The 18,600-nt window shown below is 38.3% G+C and overlaps 1 protein-coding gene across 1 annotated transcript in view; it reads left to right on the top strand.

Moving 5' to 3' along the window:
- Positions 1 to 7,470, top strand: part of LOC104273275 (pituitary tumor-transforming gene 1 protein-interacting protein-like) — a gene marked incomplete at both ends in the record, with an annotated part of 16,092 nt that extends 8,622 nt beyond the window's left edge. Inside the window, 3 exons of the mRNA XM_009868546.1 lie at positions 730 to 753; positions 1,924 to 1,984; positions 7,424 to 7,470. Of these exons, the coding sequence (XP_009866848.1) occupies positions 730 to 753; positions 1,924 to 1,984; positions 7,424 to 7,470 (132 nt within the window). The remainder of the gene's footprint in view (positions 1 to 729; positions 754 to 1,923; positions 1,985 to 7,423) is intronic.
- Positions 7,471 to 18,600: the final 11,130 nt, after the last annotated feature.

Below are 18,600 nucleotides of genomic sequence, written 5' to 3' on the forward strand. Positions count from 1 at the left end.
CTCCTTTTCCACAAAAGAAACCTTTTTTTTTTTTAAAAAATGAATTGCAAATAGGAAAACTTGTAGAAATGTAGTATTGCTGTTTTACTGACATATAATTGTCTGAGATCGCAGCTGTAACCTTGTTTTGCAGAAGCATTAGTATTCCTTCTGGGAGTTTTTAAGCCGCAGGGTTTCAGTGTTCAAGAAGCCAGCACTTATCTTTTCCTTGAACACAAAGAATACTTAGGTGCATTAATTCACACATTAGTAGTGTCGCTGGCTCACCTGAGTCCGCCCCTACCACAGGAATCCCAGGATTATTGATGCATTGTTCATTATTTTTATCCTGGGTTTGGACTTAAAGATTCCATGTACTTGAGATGTAAATATTCATTAAACTATATTAAATAGACTGTCTTGAACTCCTTCAGTTTAACAGCCACTTTGTTTGTATAGCTTCAGACTTTCTGAGTTTTGAAGAAAAACTCAATTTCTTCCAAGTGTCTAAAAATCAGAAGATATGTAATGTTTTTCTTAATTACAGGGAATACATTTTCTGAATCCTCTACCAGCACTTTGTTTATTTAATTGCTTTATATTTTACAACACTGATGAGAAGTGAGAGTATTGCATAGCTATAAGATACTGGGGTCTCCAGTAACACAATTTTGCAGAGGGTGCCCGAGAGTGGGAGCTGCTAGTCTTCTTGGACATGCTAATGTGGGGAACGGATTAGTTTTACAAAAGGGTCTAACACTGTTTTCCATTATAGTTGACCTTTAGCATCTGTTTCTTGCTGCTAAACTCTCCCTAGATTTTTCTAATTCTTTTTTGGGAAATAAAAAATGAGGAAGTAGAAAATTTTATGTGAAACATTACATGGGTTCTGAATTACTGGGTTGCATTTAAATGAGATATTCAAAGAGTTGTATGGACTGAATGAGCAGATGGAGAAATCGAGTTCAGATTTCCATTCCTGGTGTCTGTGATGACATGCTATAATCAACCACTGGATGTCACTCTTGCTTAACTTGTGTGAGGGTTGTTGATGATGCGTGGTACTACAACTGCTCATTATTAGCAGGTGTACTAGGTATTGTGTAGTTCTGAAGAGTGATTAGCACTCAGGAAAGCGTGGTAGGTGTCCATTCACTATTCCTGAAGAATTTACATTAATTCTGTTGGGGGAAAAATGTAACAGACAAATATTGTTTGGCATTTGCTTTAGAGTTCTACAATTCTTACATGGTGTGGCTAATGGTTATGTGAAGCTGAGTGTTTTCCAAGGCCGCTCACAAAGCTTAAGTGTACATGTTCAGTAGAGCGTATCTGCACGTGCGCAGCTTGGGTGTAGACTTACTGCGTAGACTCAGCATCTCCCTGAATCACAGAGCTCATGCGCTCGGCTAAGTCCTTGCTTATTCCAGAGGAGGGAAGGCAGCTGCCAAGACAGTTCATGCAGACTGTTTTCCTGGGGGCAGCTTGAGATTGGATGGTGCTGGTTGTTGGAAAGATAAATTGTTCTGGCATCAAAAGCTTATGAACCATCAATCTTCTTTCAGGGGGCAACAGTGAACTAACTGTGCATGTGCAGTACGCTTACTCTAAAATGGGGTGTGACATGTGAGAAAAATAGCAAGTAGGAGTCCTGCTTCTGGAGCAGTCTGCAGCCTGTTCCCAAGAGGCTTTAAATTGTCCTGAGGAACCTGAAAAGCATATTGCTACTGTAGGTGAAGCATTTGGGTATTCCAAAATTCCACAAACTTGTCAATTACACTTATCAGTGATACTTCTTCACAGCCATGTAAAATATTATTTCAGGTGCACCTATAAATCCTTTCTGGAAATAAGTAAAATGACTAAACAGCGATTTCCTAGCACTGCAGTTGCTTTTCCCTAATCTTATGCTTTCCTTCCCGCCCTGTTTTTCTAGTACTCCAGATGAAGAAGAAGAACGGCTAGCTAGAAAGACAGAGGAGCGAAGACTACAGTCTCTTCAGAGGCAAGTCTTGACAACTTGTTTTATAGCTATGCACTTCCTGGTGATGTAGGAGTGTTCTCCCATTCTAAAGAATACACAAAATAGTAAACAAAGATGCATTATGGAGGTTAGGCATGACAATGTCAGGTCTTTCCATAAAGGGGCTTAATATGCGATTTGCAAACCTGACTAGGAGCCTGTATTTCCATAAGTGAACAGGGAATGAATAGATTGATGCTCACTTGTCAGGTACAAGTGCTCTGGGCCAGCCAAAAGCAAACATATGAGCAGGGGTTGCAGGGAGCAAGGCATACTTCCAGAAGACCTCTTGTGGAGCTTTTGCATGAAGACAGTAAATTTCTCTATTACAAGTGTGTGGAAGAAGATAAGGCAGGTAGGCAAACATGCTTGATTTGCACAAACATATTATGTTTCTGACTGGGCACAAAAGTAGGAGACAATAAGGTTCTCTTACAGATGTACCTGCTGTTGCTCGTGTCTCTGGCAGGAGCTGCTTATCTGAACAACATGCAAATCTGTTTTCTGGTTCTGAACTGCCAGGTTATATAAGCAGATGTGCAACTGTTTGCCCCAAATCTGACAATAGTTTCAGTTCTGAAGTAGGTGCTGTAATGTTAGGAAGTAGATTAGATTCTGTCCAGTGGGTTAAATTGTTGTGTCCTTTGGCCTTGTGCACAATTCCTAAACTTGTTGACATTGGAACGAATTAGGAGACAATGGGGATGTTTAACAACAAAGACTTTTTCAGAGCTTGACTTAGTGCAAAGCTTGAATGTTGGGGTTTTTTTGTGATTTTAAATTCTTTTTAGAACTACTGCATACTAGCAGTTTGATGGATCTATTTTGGTTTTGTACTAGCTGTGTAATACAAAGTTTAAACTTGCCCGTTTGTCTTTGTTTTGCACAAATTTTACTTTAACAGAACAGACTTACCGTAATGTGTATTCTGCACTTGTTTAGGAACATGTAAGCCTTAAACAAACTTTCTGCAGAGAGAAGATGAGAATTCAGATGTCTTTTAATGTTGTTGAGCTGGAATTACCATTTTGAAAATATTTACTTTTAAGTCTAATGGTGCCGTTAATTTAACCCTTTAGATTGTGTCTAAAGGCACTCTACTTCTGATACAACTGAGAGCTGCTGATAGAAAGAACACTTTCACTTCTCTTTCACGATATTCCTTAGCTCTGTGCTATGCCAAATTGGTTTTGCAAAAAAGCTATTCACATTTCTGCGGGTTTTTGAGGTCTTTTGGTCTGATGGGTGAGTTCAGTGAGCAGTCTGAGTGCGTATCCATACGATTGCTGGGATCTACAGGATGCAAGGACAGCGTGAATCCAGGGATCAAAGACAAGCAAGGAAAGCATTTGAGGGACAGTGTAGAAAGCAGTACTTCTTTCAGGATTGTAAAAAAGTGTCAAACTTTATGCAAGAAGAGAATGGATGCAAATTTGTTTTCATTATCATTGTCATTTGTGAGCTGAAACTGTCATAATTCTATGTGTACAGAAGGGTAAGAAATAGGTGGCCGGTTTAGGAAGGATGCTTATGCATAGTAGTACCACACAGTTTCTCAGACAGATGATGTTGAAGACCTGCAATGGATTGGAAAAAAAGAAAATTTTCCACCTGTTCATTCACCTCTGTCATAGCACAGAGAGTGCTAGTGTGAAGATGAGTGTTTCTCCTGTAATGCTCTTGTCCTTCACCAAAGAGGCGGGATACTGAGAGGTGTATCAGCATTTTGTTGTATGTCAAAACCATGTGCCTTGTTGTAGTGAAATGTATATTGCTAATGCTGTGCTACATTGCTCAGTTAAGTCAAGAGCTCATGTTTATTGTAAAGCAAAGGCTCACGATCAGGGGCATAGGGATGATTGTGCACCACGACCTTTCCCCTGTGATTTGTGTATTGACTTTAAATTCTTGGCACAGTTAATTGATAGGAAGTCTGATACTGGTGGAGTGTAGTGTTTGCTGTGCACACACAGAGCAAGTGGTGTTGCACCAGGCAATAAGCAATGCAGAGCTAAGACCAACTTCATTCCCGAATTAAGCCTAGGAAGAAGGATTGCTGGGAGCAGACTGCTCTGTGAAAGTGGTTGCTGCAGCCTCACAGAGCAGCAGCTCTTACCCAAAGTGTCTCAGGACTGTGTCTGTGAAACAGAAAAACTGTTCTATTTGCAGGAGAGAGCTCAGCAGCAGCCCTGGGGGTCTTTCCTGCATTCTCAACACGTGTACCTACTGTGTGAGTGGCTGCAGAGGGCTTGGTAGAGTCATGGGAAAACATGGGGAGTAGGCTGCTTCCAGCAAGCAGAACACCTTACTCCACCCCCTGTTTATTTTCTTTAAGTCCTTAGGAGGTTTAATTACTAGCAGCAGGCTGTAGAACAGACTAACACTCTCCACTAGCCATTTGTGGCCAGCACACTGCAGGGGAAACCAATGTATTGTGCTGTGTGATCTTTCCTTTCTACAACTTAGAAGTTTTTGCGCAGTTTCTAAAAATGGCTGGGTAGGTATTTAGGTAACTAGAGTAGGAGAACAGGGCTAGTCTGAGTTTCAATTCGTGGTTCCATTAGTGAATGGTAAAACCAGAGTTCATGGGCCCAATTTTGTTAGTGTGTGATTAATGCAAGCTTCCAGATAATTGCAGCAGTTAAATTTTTTTCAGCTTCTTGGGCACAGAGTAAATGTCTGCTTTGTAAGTTTAAAATTTGTGTTAAGTGTCCATAATAAACTGAATTTTAGGAAATGTCTTTTTGGAATACCTAAATGGCTGCTAGAATGAAGAGTAAGGGTAATGACATTTGCCCTCTGCTTGTCTTCAAAAGGAAGAAACTAGCTGTCACTTTATTGAGAAGGCTGAAAATCACTGGTGAAATATAGAGCTTGCACTTATAGTGAGAGGCAGGAGGGGAAGGAAATCTGGAGTTCAGATTTTGACTAAAAATACTGAAAGAAAACAGGTTTCTTACTGCATAGCTTTAGTCCTTTGTTTGACTTCATGTCACCTCTAATGTGAAAAATAATTTTTAAACAGCATCAAGCAGTGATTCTTTTATGGTAGCCTTGTTTAGTTATTTACAGCTGTGAATATGTGGTACTTTTATGTTAGATTTATGTAATTTATAAACCATAATATATGCTAGAAGTTGAGATAAACTGCCAAGTATAATTTGGTAGTGCAGTGATAAGGGAGAATAAGACAAGGGGGCAAGGAAAAGAAAGACTGTATACTTCTGGAAAACCAAGTATGGAAAATCATGATGTGAATTGTTAGTATTAGTAAAAATACTTTCTTGGCTTACAAAAGTGGGGACAACTCGCATAGCGAACCAAGAATTTAGCATGCAGAAGGAGTAGTAGCAGTAGTATTAAGAAACAGAACCAACTTAGAAGACTCTAAAGTGACTTCACTTGATCATAATGTAAGATGTTGAACAATGCAGCAAGCCACCTCTGGGAGGCTGAGTCTGTGACTGCCTGTTCAGAATTGTCCAGTTCTTCTCAGCTGATGTATACCTAAGTCTTGTTTATTGTACATGGATTTAGTCATGGGTGATATGATACAGTTGTGGCTGCCTGTCAAAGTCAGAATGTTTCACAAATATTAATATGATATTTACCCTTCAAACCTAAACAATCTGAGAATTGTAGATTTTTTTTTGGTGGTTGTTGTGTTTCAAATAGCCTAGAGTGTTTCTGAGGTTTAAAGCCTACACAGATGGATTTTTTTAACTTACTTTTTTCTACCCCCTTACCCTTCTTATGCAGATACCTAGTGCTTTCTGTGTTCAGGGCAGATTCAAACTGACTGCTGTGAGGTTTCAGTTGAAACTGCATCAGTGAGTGTCCGTTATTTCAGTCAGAATATGCAAAAGAGCGAAGAACGTGCCATTAGTACCACTAGAAAAAAAACAGGTTTGAGGTCACAGCATCCCGTGGAAACTATGCAGGAATAAGCACTGGCTTTACGCAGGAGAAGGCTGCTTTAAGCAGAATCTCTCTGTTCTCTTTCTGAGATCTCTAGCCTCACGTAATGTCTTCCTCTTATGCATCACCCAAAGCAGGATTCTTGTGGTCAGGTTACCCTCAGTAGGTAAACTCGACCCCCCCTTTTTCTTCTGTTCTCTTCAAGCTCTCAGTCCTGACTTCCCTCCTCTACATGTATTCATTCCATCACACTGCTTCCCCAGCTCCTCCTCCTCCTGCAGTTTGGCCAGGTTCCTTTGTTTCTTGTGCTGCCTTTAATAGTGGAAAGGGGTACAAAGGAGATGGATATCTCAGGGAAGTAGTAGTGCAAGGGTAAGGTAGTGTAAGGTCTGTCTTGTTTGATTTTCTCACCATGCTTTATCTGCATGCTTTCCAGAAGTACCATTGCAGATAAAGCCCAGTTCAGCTATTCAGCTCCACAGGAAGTAGGATAATTGCTTCTGAGGACACACAGGATCTGATTAACAGTAGGATTTGTTTGGAGGTGGAATATGCATAAGGTAGATGGGATCTTCGGTGAATTAAGCTGTCAGTTCTGCTGAATATGTGCAAATTAGAAGTGGGTGAAAGTCACAACTTGTCTAACTGGGTTGAATTTTGATAGGAGCAACAAACTGTATTTTATTATTTATTTTTTTTAGAGGAGCGTTGTTTTGCCAGATGCTATGTCTTTACCTCAAAATATAGGGATCCTAGTGAAATAGTTGTGGAGGAGCTTTTTTGTTTGTTTATAAACAAGCAATATAGATGTGCCCTTTGAAATGAAGAAAAATTATCTGAAGGATGATTGAATGATTTCTTTTTAAGCTTTCTTCATTTTTTCCCCCTTCACTTGTGCAAAGGAGAGAAGAGAAAGGAGGGAAAGAAGAAACTGACTTCTCAGACAGTTGGTTTATGTGAATAATTTAAGTTTGGCAATGTTAGATGCAGTCTTGAAAACTGTCTTATGATTAGACAACATAACTAGAGGCATTTTATATTGCGCAATATTTCAACAGGAACACACATTTTATCTTTTTAGAATTATTATAATGAATTAGGATTCTGAAGCACACTGTATTCACAGCTAAATTTTATAAATATGCTCCCTGCTCAAAAGCATTAGGAAATCTTCCAATATTGTGTCTTCCTTCTAAAGTATATACCTCACTGTGTATATGTGTACCTGTGTGTGGATGCACTACTTCTATATAGAAAAAGCTATTTTCTTTATGCTTGCAAATGTATCTTATTTTTGGCATTATTGAATAGTGAGAAGTTAGAGAATCTGAAAGATACATAAAGTGTATACAGGAAAATAAGATGTGTAACTGATACGTGGTTGTTTTTAAAAAAACCTGTAATTGCACATGAATTTAAAACCATGTCTCAGCTGTAATTATCATATTTTGCTTATGGCTCAAACCAGTCTGAATGTTCTTCCGATGCCTTTATTTCTTGCAGGAAACATGAAAGAAAAATGAAGCATGATGAAATACGTAAGAAGTATGGTATGTGGCAATCTTGTTTTGATACTCAGTATCTAAATTGATTTGGTTTTTTACTAATTATTATTAAAATTCACAGAAGAAACAAATTGCTTTATGAGCAGCAGAAGTAATCAAGCCCAATTTCCTACTGCAGCATGTCTTCTGTCACCTGAACACCTGATCTCATCACTATTATGTCCCTGTTCTCCTCTTGCAGATCTCCCACTAGGCAAGAGACAATGTGCTGGAAGGTTGCTTGCTTGGGGAGGGCATTTAAATATGTTCATTAAAATAAGTAGTTCTTTCTGTCTTTTCCTAAGCCAGAGTACTGATTTGGGTTTTTTGTTTGCTTGCTCTGTAATGTGATTAAACCAATCTAGTTGAAATTGGCTAGTAGACTCAGGGTTATTGAAGGAGGGAAGACTGACTAACTGATAGCAAGCTTGTTAAATCAAGCTTGAAGAAGCATGGAGGATGCAGCCTAACGTAGAGATTAAAAATGCTGTTTCTTTGCTTTCAAGTGGAACCGTGGTCCAGTAGAAGCATATTGCAAGACTGTAGGCCCTGCTGTGTTGGATAGGAGGCTCTTGTTATCTAGGCTTGTCAGCGCTTGCACTTTTCATTTGAGTTGTTCATAGGGTTAATAGTACTGTGTATTCAGAGACAGATATGCTAAAACTATGCCACACTTTTTATTATGCAAATTGCACTAATGTCAAAGAAGGTGATTCTAGGGGTCTGAACAGTCACTCAAAACTCTTGATTTTCATCCTCTTGTTAAACTGATTGGCAGAGTCTGGAAATGCTGTCATGAATCTGCAGCCTGCCCTTTGGCTGATGCACAAGTGATACAGACAATCTCAACAGGGAATTCTCTGTCTAGGGAATGTTTGTGAAAGTCTGCTTCTTTGCTGGAATGGAGGAAAAATTCACTGTGGAGCTTGAACTGCAGGAAGAAAGAATGTTGTAAAAACTAGAAGTAATTTTGGTTAACAATCAGTCATGATTTTCAGTCCTGTGGTATTTTATAGGGTAATTGACTCTATATCCCAGTTCAGTTTCAAGAGGTTTGAGTGGTTGACAACAATAGTCCAGATTAAAAAAAAAAACAGCACCAAAGCCAAAAAAACCCAACAAAAACATCGAAGTCCAAATGATAACATAAAACACCACAAGCTTTTTGTGTTTGTTTCTCCTTAGAAGAGACCTTAGAGTCAATCTCAACAAGTCTGAATCATTGAGATAGATCTGGTGAAGACCTTCAATGAGTGGCTATGTCTCCCAAGTAACATGCAGCGCTCTGCACAGATATGCGTTAAACTCTGCATCTGCTTGAGGCAGTGACACTAAGAGGAATAAACCAGATCCTGAATTCAGTATGGCAGTTACTGTATCAGAGCACTGCACTGGCGTTAAGTCATGATTCAAAAGGCTGCAGTCAGTTATATTCTGCTTGTGAAACTAGTTCATTTATCTGTGGATGGTCCTACGTTTCAGTGAAGACAGTTGCCTCTCGAATGCTTTACTTTCAGACCTTTGTGGAATGCTTTGTTGGATCTTGTTGAAGTACTTGAGTTTCCTGAGGAATATAACTGTATAATTCTGTGTCTCTGGAATACATCAAATTCAGCTAATCTTGCTTGTAACTATACTATGCACACAGTTGTATGAGAACTACTGTCATTTTGCCTCCACTTGAAGCATCTTTCAATGACTTAATTAAAAGCAAGTTTGTACATTCATTGTCTTGAGGGAAGGTGTACCTTCTTAGAAGGAGCCAGGCATATTCATTGCTTCATGCAGTTATATTTTGCAATGTAGCTTGCCTGCAAAATATTGTAATTCAACTATAAAACTTAAACTTCAAAGCAAACTTCTACACAGAAGTTTATTTATTGGCGTGTTTACTTTATTGCATATGCGATTATTAATGTATATTGTCAGATATATTGATTTGAGCCCTGGATTATCCATAATTCATTTTTGTCCTAAAGAAGAACCTAACTCATGAGTGGTTGGCACATCTCTAAATATGTCACGGGGTTAGGGTGCAGCCTTTAAAAGAGACTGAACTGAGAAGCAAAAATCACTGAACAGAACTGGTTCTGTTTAGCTCAAACCATAACAAAGGGATGTACTAGCTGATGAAAAGTTAAAAACAAAATAGATATAAATTCTGAAATCCCTAAATATTTTTGCTGGTGTATATATTTTTACTGTTGCGTATAGTTTATATTCTGAAAACTTGCAGAGAAAAGATTGTCAAAATAAATTGGCCAGGAATAATACAGTAAGTCTTGCTATAGCCTTGGATCTTCTGTCTTCATTTTTCACTGTCTAGTAAATATGTATGTTAGCATATTAAACATAATCTAATATGAATTGCTGCAAATAATTATGGAGACACTAGATTATTTTACACTCTTATGCACTGTGGAGAGGATTCTCTGTTAAGTAGGCATGGATGAGTGGCAGAATGACAATGACTTTGTTAACCTGACTGTGTAGATTAAGATGATCATGCCTGAAATTTCAGTATTTGGTTGGCGTTAAGGGAATGCCTTTTCCCATTTCATCCACCAGCTTTCCTTACTCCATTTAAATGGTAATTACACATTTATAATGCATTGCAGGTGTCACTCCAGCCACAGTCCTTTGGGAGCATTGGAAGCAATAGAGAGCTTTAGCAACCAGGAATACGCACTTGGAATTATTTCTTTGTTGCACAATTTGATAGTATTTTTCATTTGCTTCACATATATGAATGCAATATGATTACACAAATTATATGTTGACTGTTAGGAAATTTTAAAGTAGAATTTAGACTGTTTTGTGGCTTGTGTAGTATACAAAGGGACTGCAATTTAATTGCTGCTGCATTTGCTGCTATTGTATGTTCAGTAAAGCATTAGTGAGAAGCTGCTTTATTATTTATTTATTTCAGAATTTTGCCTGGTATTGGTGGAAGGATTCTTTCTCTTCATTCTTACAAAATTATTGCCTTTCATGATTTTGGGTTTGCACACCACTTGCTTCAGTTCTGCAAAGGTTTTGATCAGCTAATTTAATGATATGTAATCCTAGCTCCTTTATGCGAGATGTTGATTTTTATATTCAGTAGTTTGTCACAGTAAATGTTCCTTCTGTTCAGGAGAGATGCTTTGTCTTGACCTTCTTTAGTGTTCTGAATGCAAAGCAGGGAAACCTTGTATTGCTATATGCTTAAAGCTGTTTGGTTTGTTAAGAATAGAATTGTTAATCTGGGGGTTAAAAATAAAGAGGAAAAGCGTAATAAGGGTTGAAGACACACAACAAGCTAGTTGGTTTGGGGTTTTTTTTTTCTCAGTATTTACAGCCACATGTGTTTCACTTGTTAATTCTATTTTTGGGTAGTGCTGATACGTGATGAGAGTCAGAGCTCAATGACTGAGAAGCTCCATAGTTAGAATAGTATATAATACAAATGAATATGCTGGAAAATATTAATTTCTTATAATTGCTTTGTCATTTCATACTTATTAGGAAGGCTCATTACTTCACAGAAGGTAATGAAAAATACTTGACTACCTTACCTTTCAAAGTTTTTGAGTTTTTCTTAAATACTGCTAAGCAGATCAAATATTAACCTCAAAATGAACATAAATAGAAGATGTTAGAAGTTCTTGTAAGTGTCCTGTGTGTCAGTACTGAAGTTCAGCAGTAACATGTAATGGACTTTAATGCAAACAAGACTCCTGAAGCTACAAACACTAGCTTCTCTGAACCTGTAAGTGTAAATTACAAGTTGGGTAGTTCTTTCATGTCAGATGGGAAACAGTCAAGAGAGACAACTCATGTCTGGTTCAAGGCAGCACATGAGCTTTAGTTGAACCAGACGTGCTACCCAATTAGCATAGGCTTGCAGCTCCTCTGAGTGTTGCAGCTAAGAGCAGCTGTGGCAGCTGACAGGAGCTTTTTGTCAAGCTCCTTTTTTTTTATGTCTTCCTAGATTGCTTTTGTCCACTTATTGGAGCCTAATACAACTTCAGCAGGTACTGGTGCAAGTGATGAGCTGCCATCTCTCTCTTACTGTAATCTTACGACACCCTTAAAATGCTGTGGGTAAAAGAAATTTAAATGGTGGATGCAGACTTGAGATCAAGACTGAGAGCAAGGTCTAGCGGGTGTTAAAACCTCTGTGCTTATCCTCATTTGACAGGAGGGCTTGCCATTTCTCTTGCAGTACCTTCTTTCCTGGGAGATGAATTTCTGAAGTCATGACCAATAATATTCACACTGGATTGACCCATAGTTATTAATGTCTGTTTAGTTACATTATTATACAGTAAAACAGATTAGAGAACTTTAACTTAAATGTACTAATGCCTGATTGGTAGTTCATTCCTAAACATAATTCAGTAAAATTGAAGAAAGTAGTCTTGGGAGAGACATTTGCAGTAACAAGTAAAAATGACACATTCAAATAGAAACACTAGGTATCTAAAATGGCTTTTGGCCAAGTGTTTTGGGGCAGAGAAAGGAAAAACAAATATTTGGTCCTCAAAGTGATGTAGGAAAAGTTTATCAGGGGTTTTACACCATCCTCTAATTAATTTGAAATTGGCATTGTTTGTGTTGGATTTTGGCTGTTTAAGCTATAAGAGAACAGTGTCTAGTGTGTTACTGTGCTACTTTCATACCTAGCAAGTGTCAAGTATGTATCTTGAATGAAATGCAAGAGAAATGTAATAAGCACTTGCAAGCTATGTAGAGAGAAGTATGCAACCGAAGGTAATTTTGCCAGGGAATCTGGTACCACGTCTTGCCACTGTGGAAAATTTGTTTGCCTTGATTTCTGAGTAAAACTTGAGTGCAAGGAGTTGATGCAATGCCAATTGTAATAAAAAATTGTTCATTTCTAGTGCTGTTGCTAATTTTCTGTAAATGTTCTGTAGATGTTTTGTATTTGGAAGTGGTGAAATACTGAAGTACTGCAGAAAAAAAAGTCAAAAATTGAATCAGCCAGTTGTCTTTCAGGTAGCTAAATACATTAGTATTGACAGGTCCTAGCTGCCAAAGTATTAACATGTCTGCAGGAAGGAGGGGATGGGGGTGGTGTTCCGGAGGTAAAGTAAATATTTCTTCTCAGCATTTGGGTTGGGGTTATATTAATGCAGGAATGTTACCTGAAGGCACTAAAGGTTGAACAGCAGGCCAAGGATAAAAGCTTTTTTTATTGTGTGTTAGCTTACTTGTCAGCTAGAGTAGACTTAATGGATGTTACAACTCTGTTTAAACGCAGGAAAAGCAAGATTAAAATTTGAGAAATAACTGCTTTCTGAAAGTTTAAAACATACTAAAAATTAAAGAACTCAAAATATTGTAGATAGTTCTTGACAATGCTGTGATTTAATCATATTCTTATCACACAAATGCTTAAAAGATTATTATTTTTTTTAAAAAAGTAATTACAGAAAGGGGTAGTACCTTTGATACAAGGTACTATATAAGGTAAATAGAATGTGTTTCATGTTATCTGGCTGAAGCTTTATAAACGAGACTGGCTTGCTTACCCCTTCTTTGACAAGTAAGGGCCATTATGTATGAGGGCTGGTTTTGATTTTAACCTTTACAATTTGACTGCTTGTAAGCTTACAAATTTGAGTAATTGTAGGATTTTTCATACTTATTCCTTAGTATTTGCTGTTTGGTTTCAAGTAGTTAGTTAGGAGTTACTAACACAATTGATGGACGTCTTAATATGTAATCTGGCAGTTCAAAAGAAGTGCAAAAACTGTAACAAGGTAGACAAAAGCACAGTCTGCCTTCAGTGCCACTGGCTTTTGACCTTAAGATAGAACAGTGAATGTTCAATGTCTGTGTGCAGGTGCACATGGAAAAGAGGTATGGTGTAAAAGGGTCTGAGGGGAGTTCTCACAAGATTCAGCAGTTACCAGCATAATTTTTCTCTTCCACCATTGTCAATCTAAAAATGTGAATTGAGGTTGTTTGGTTTAGCTGTCTTCTGTCTCTGTGCCCCAAACAAACAAACTAGAGAAGAGTCTAGGCTTGCAGGCATCAGTATAAAAATCTTGGTGGGAATGATAGTGGCAGACTTCCTGTTCTTTCACAACACGGGGTCAGCCTCTGCACTCTTATGGGGCTTCTTTTATTTTCAGTTTGTACTCCTGTCTAGCCCAAATCTCGTGTGTGGTTTGAAGTCTCTTTTAAATAATTGCTGTATAGAACAGCAGTTGCTCAACTAAGCCTTACAGAAGATGGTATGAATATCCAGACACTCAGCATAATTGAATGGCTTTGCAATGCTTTCTGTGACAGTATTCTGCTAAAGCCATTAAGAACCTTCATGATGGAAACATACTGGAACCTGGATTAAGTGATGCTGTTGTGGTCCCCAGAGGTTTTAGTGGATGTAGAAGTGATCTAGAGATTTTTATCCTGTTGCAGAAATGCTGTAAAGCGATTGAACATGACAGATGGTTGTGTATAGTCAAAGCAGAACTAAGTCAAAATAGCAGTGCCTTACATTTTAAAAGAATGAGGATGTTATAGTAACTTGAATTTATAAACCAGCCAGCCTGAATATATTCTTCCTGAGCTATCTCTGTGCATAGCTTTTTGTAGACTTGACTCTCACAAATGTAGAGTGTACTTCACAAATGAAAAAGGCCTTTTCCATAAGAATTTGTCATAAACATTCTCTCCCTGCTAAATCATGAAATACCTGTTCATGACTATAGCCTGAGAAGTAAGAAACTTTGAATTTATTACTGTACTTGAGTGTTTTGATAATAGAGCAACTATTACAACACAAGAGTTGCCTTTTGGTTTTGTAATATGGAGCAGCTAGTACACTAAGGTCAGTAACTCAAGGTTTTTATGTAATACTGGTAAGAAAATGATAAATGCAGTCCTGTTTTGTTTTACAGGTCTTCTCCAGGATTCTGATAATCCCTACAGCAGATTTGAGAATGAATAAAGCTGAGAACCTTTCACTAGAGCTGTAACTCCGGAATACAGGAAGATTGTTTTCATTTGCCCTTTGGGCTCTATTTTTTTTTTCTTCCCTCCAAAGTAGTTGGGGTTTTTTTGTTGTTTTTTTCCTGGCTGCAGAACTCGGAGTGGATAAAGACTTCATGAAGTACATGTTTCTCCTATCTTCTACCTAAATAGAACTAATTTTTTAATAAATGCTTTTGCTTGTTGAAATGTTTGCTGATTTCTATGGTGACATTTAAGTGTGAAATACTATCTTTCCTCCTCCTCAAGCTGTATTTTGTTACTTGATATAGAATGGTTAATACTCAAAATCATGTGTCTGAATTCAGTCATAACTGCCACAGTTGTTCCCATGTTCCTAAATAAAGATTTTCTTTCCCCACTCTATCTTTTTCATAAAAATAAAAGGCAACATGGAAGCACACCTTTGCTCAGCATAAATAGCTGATGTAGGTATTGATGAGAAAATGTATCAGGCACATCCTTGTGTATTACCATAGTGTGAGAATTGGGTGGATGTTTTTTCCCCCATTTTTCTTCCCTTGAAGAAAATGATCTCCTGGAGTGTAATGTCTAAGAGCTGAAAGAGAGGAGCATAGAACTCAATCATAGAAATTTTAATGTGTACTTTTGATTTGTCACTGGTTCGAAAAAGAAATTACATTGGTTAGCAAAATTGGAAGGTCATTCTTGAAATAAACATACTTATGTATGCTTATATTAAGAAGAAACATCAGTCTTTGTGAACACTTTATTCTGTAAGCTTAATGAGGGAGAGAATGGGAACAGCAAGAGCAAGAAAACTCTTGGATTGAGATAAAGACTGTTTAAGTGAAGAAAAGGAGGGTAAGGGGAAAAAGTCATGCAAAGGGAGTTGCCACCTCCTAGAAGCAGACCTCTGCCCACCCTCCCGTCAGGTATTTTTTTGGTAGTTCCTGCTCCGCAGAGTGTGCTGTTGGATGGCCTGGAGTATCCATTTGGTCAGTTCTGGCCAGCTGTCCCAGCTGTGTCCCCTCCAGCTTCTTGACCACCCTGGCCTACTTGCTGGGGTGAATAGAGTGAGGAAAAAAAGAAACCTTGATGCTGTGTAAGCAATGCTCAGCAAAAGCCAAAGCACTGGTGTGTTACCAGCACTGTTGTAGCTGCAAATCCAAAGCAAAGCACTGTATATTGGCTGCTAGGAAGACATGTACCTCCATTCCAGCCAGATTCAGTAGAGTAAGAAAGCAGTATTTTTTTAAACCTTTTACTGCTCTTTTGATATTTCCATAATGTGATTTTTTTCTCTCTGTCTTTCTTCTCATAGAGGTGTTTCACTGAGCATTTTTACCTGCTTGCCAGTGTGATGCAACAAGTAAAGAGCTCTTATCTCCCGCCATTCTGGTCTAATGCAAGTTCCCATTTATTCTGTATGCTTTAAATAACCTCCCTTGCTGAATATTATCTGTTAAACACATGTACAGTATTAAAGATGTTAATGTTATTTTTATCAGCATTCCTAAAATAAACGCTTTAACATCTTTAATTTGGTTTTGGTTAGTTCTGTTGTTCTATGAAATTTTAAATTAACTTGGTTTAAAAGAAGTGATCAAGTCAGTGTTTGGGAGAAGGGAAAGGACAGAATGCATTTTAGCTTTTGCTGGGTTTTTTGGCAGAAGAATAAAATCTTAACAGCACACAAGTGTGGTGGGAATTAAATCTTGCCTGTGGGTAATGAGGTGAATTGCCGTTCCTTTCCGTGCCAAAGAGCCTGCGTCTCCGTAGGCTTCAGTAACTATGACATCACCGATTTTGGTACAGTGTTCACTTCCATTCTTCGACTGTGTGTACTGCTGTAAACAGTTTCTCTGTGTACACTTTCTCTGGAATTTATATAAAAATGTTTCCTAGATCCTGAATCTGTATTGTAATTACTGTTAATGGAATAATGATCCGGTTTTCTTTTTTTTGCCCTCCTCCCTTTTTCTTAACTCATATCTAGCACTCCATTGGTAGGCACTGTGTTTAATTTCATATGTTTCTTCTATCCGCTATCGTCAAGACTGAAGCATTACTCAAATGGTTGTCTTTGAAGAAAGATGGAGTGATAGTGTGGAAATAAAACATGCTGATGGTTTTCCCTGGGGATAACTTTTCCAAAAATGATGAAGGCCTGCTGTCTTACGACCCAAGTAGTGACATTCCTGACTTAATAGAAAAGCATTTTTCTTCAGCAGCTGCTACAATATGTGAAGAGCTGTCATGTATTCTAACAAAAGAGGGAGGAGGAACAACTTTTCTTAAAATTTCAAAGATGGTAAAGTACTTGGAGAACGAAAATATTTTGAGGATATGGAATGGGTGCTGTTGTGTTACACTTAAAGAGGTTGAGTGAAATCTTAGCAGTCTTACACACCATGTTAGCTTGTCATTCCTAAGCCACAGTTGCGGGCATCAAAAGATAGCAACTGTGGTCAAACTTATCTTAGCCAGACTTGCCATATACTATGGCTCAACTTTACAATACAGGCTATAACTTGCACAAAATGTCAAGCTGGACGTCTAATGCTGTATAATTTTGCTTGCACAGTTAAAGACAAGACTATTAATTTAATGAGACTTAGGGACAGCAGCCTTAAAGCTTAATAGAAAATGCAAAAATCCCCAATCGACAGACTTTTCAGCTTTAACCGATTTTTCTGTGTCCATTGGAACAATTAATTGGATTGAAAGTATCCTTATTTCAGTATATTAGTTGTAGCCTTCTCTGCTTTCCTGTATGTCCGTATTTCTGACTTTTACAGAAATATTGTTTGGCTTATCAATAGAAAGGTTGCTAGTCTTTGTATTTTGGTGTAGCCACAAGTAATTGGGGAAACAGCTGCAGAAAGAGGTAACATCATATCTTCAGTTCTCAGGTGTGTGAGCAAAGGCATTTATCAGTTTCAGTATGAGCTTCTCCTCCTCCACAATTTTTCAGCAAAAGACATAAAAGGGGATGCAACATATAAACAGAATCAAAGTAGGGAAACAGCATAACCTAATCCTGAGAGTTGTAATATCTCTGCTAATCAGCTGTTTTTCTCAGACTTCTCTTTCATTGACACTGTTCTCGACTTCCTCTGTCTACACTTTTTATTCTGGTGGCTTTTGCTTGTAAATTTTAGTAGTGACGGTATTGCTATCTGAAAAGAAGAGCAATCTTGGAAGTGAAAACGTTAAAAACTATAACAATTTCCAGGACTGAAAACTCAAGTGGGTCAGCTTTAAGAAAAATGTCACTGGGTTTAATTTATTTATGTAAAGAGAATTTTAGCAGATTGAAGCATGCTGTTTTAACTTAATGCAGGAACATACGTTTTGACACTTCTGTAATTTTGGATTTGATGATGAGTCTGTTGTCTTGCTTAATTGTTATTTGATTATTAAGTGAGAATATGGAAATAATTTTGAAAAACAGACAGTTTTCTGTTTGGGTTTGTTTTTGTCTGTTCTTGCAGTATCTTTGTTTCAGACTCCCATACATAGTTTTCATCGTGTATTCTTCAAAAAAAGCTGCAGTTTATTATTGCACTGAGTACATGCCTGAGGAGTGGCTCCAACCTGCATGCCAGTGTCCTGCAAACTTAGGATGCCCCCAACTGAACTGCTGAACATGCAGTTCTCTAGATTTTCAGTTGGTCCAGGAAAGTGGGAGCAGATCACCTGGCATGCTCTTCTTCCTCTCCTTCTGAGTGTCAGGGGCCAAGCAGGAACAGAACAAAGAGGAAAAAAAGACACTTGGAAAGGTAAGGATGGGGAGATGATCAGGGTGGCAGCGGGGAAGTCTGGGGAGATGGCAAAGTTGGCAGCAATTGCATGTGGCTGTGCCCCCAATTCCTGCCTGTCTCTGGGCTTGACCATGTTTGGTTTTGGGTCTCTAATCAGCCAGCCTCTGTGATGGCCCTGTGCTGCAAAGTGTGACTTGGGGAGGTTATGTGGGTGGAGGCTTTTCAAAGCTCACATGTACTCCCATCTCTCCTAAGACAGCAGGGCTCAGCTTGATGTTTATTGATGGATTTATCCATTCTCCTGGCCTGGTCCTAGAGCAGCCACTTGGAGGACAGAGAGGAGGGGGTGCTTGTCAAAGTAGGTAGAGAGTAGAGAGGTTTCTGGAATGTGTGGAGGACAACT

The sequence above is a fragment of the Apaloderma vittatum genome, unplaced genomic scaffold (genome assembly GCF_000703405.1).
Source record: "Apaloderma vittatum isolate BGI_N311 unplaced genomic scaffold, ASM70340v1 scaffold37734, whole genome shotgun sequence".
Taxonomy (NCBI): Eukaryota; Metazoa; Chordata; class Aves; order Trogoniformes; family Trogonidae; genus Apaloderma; species Apaloderma vittatum.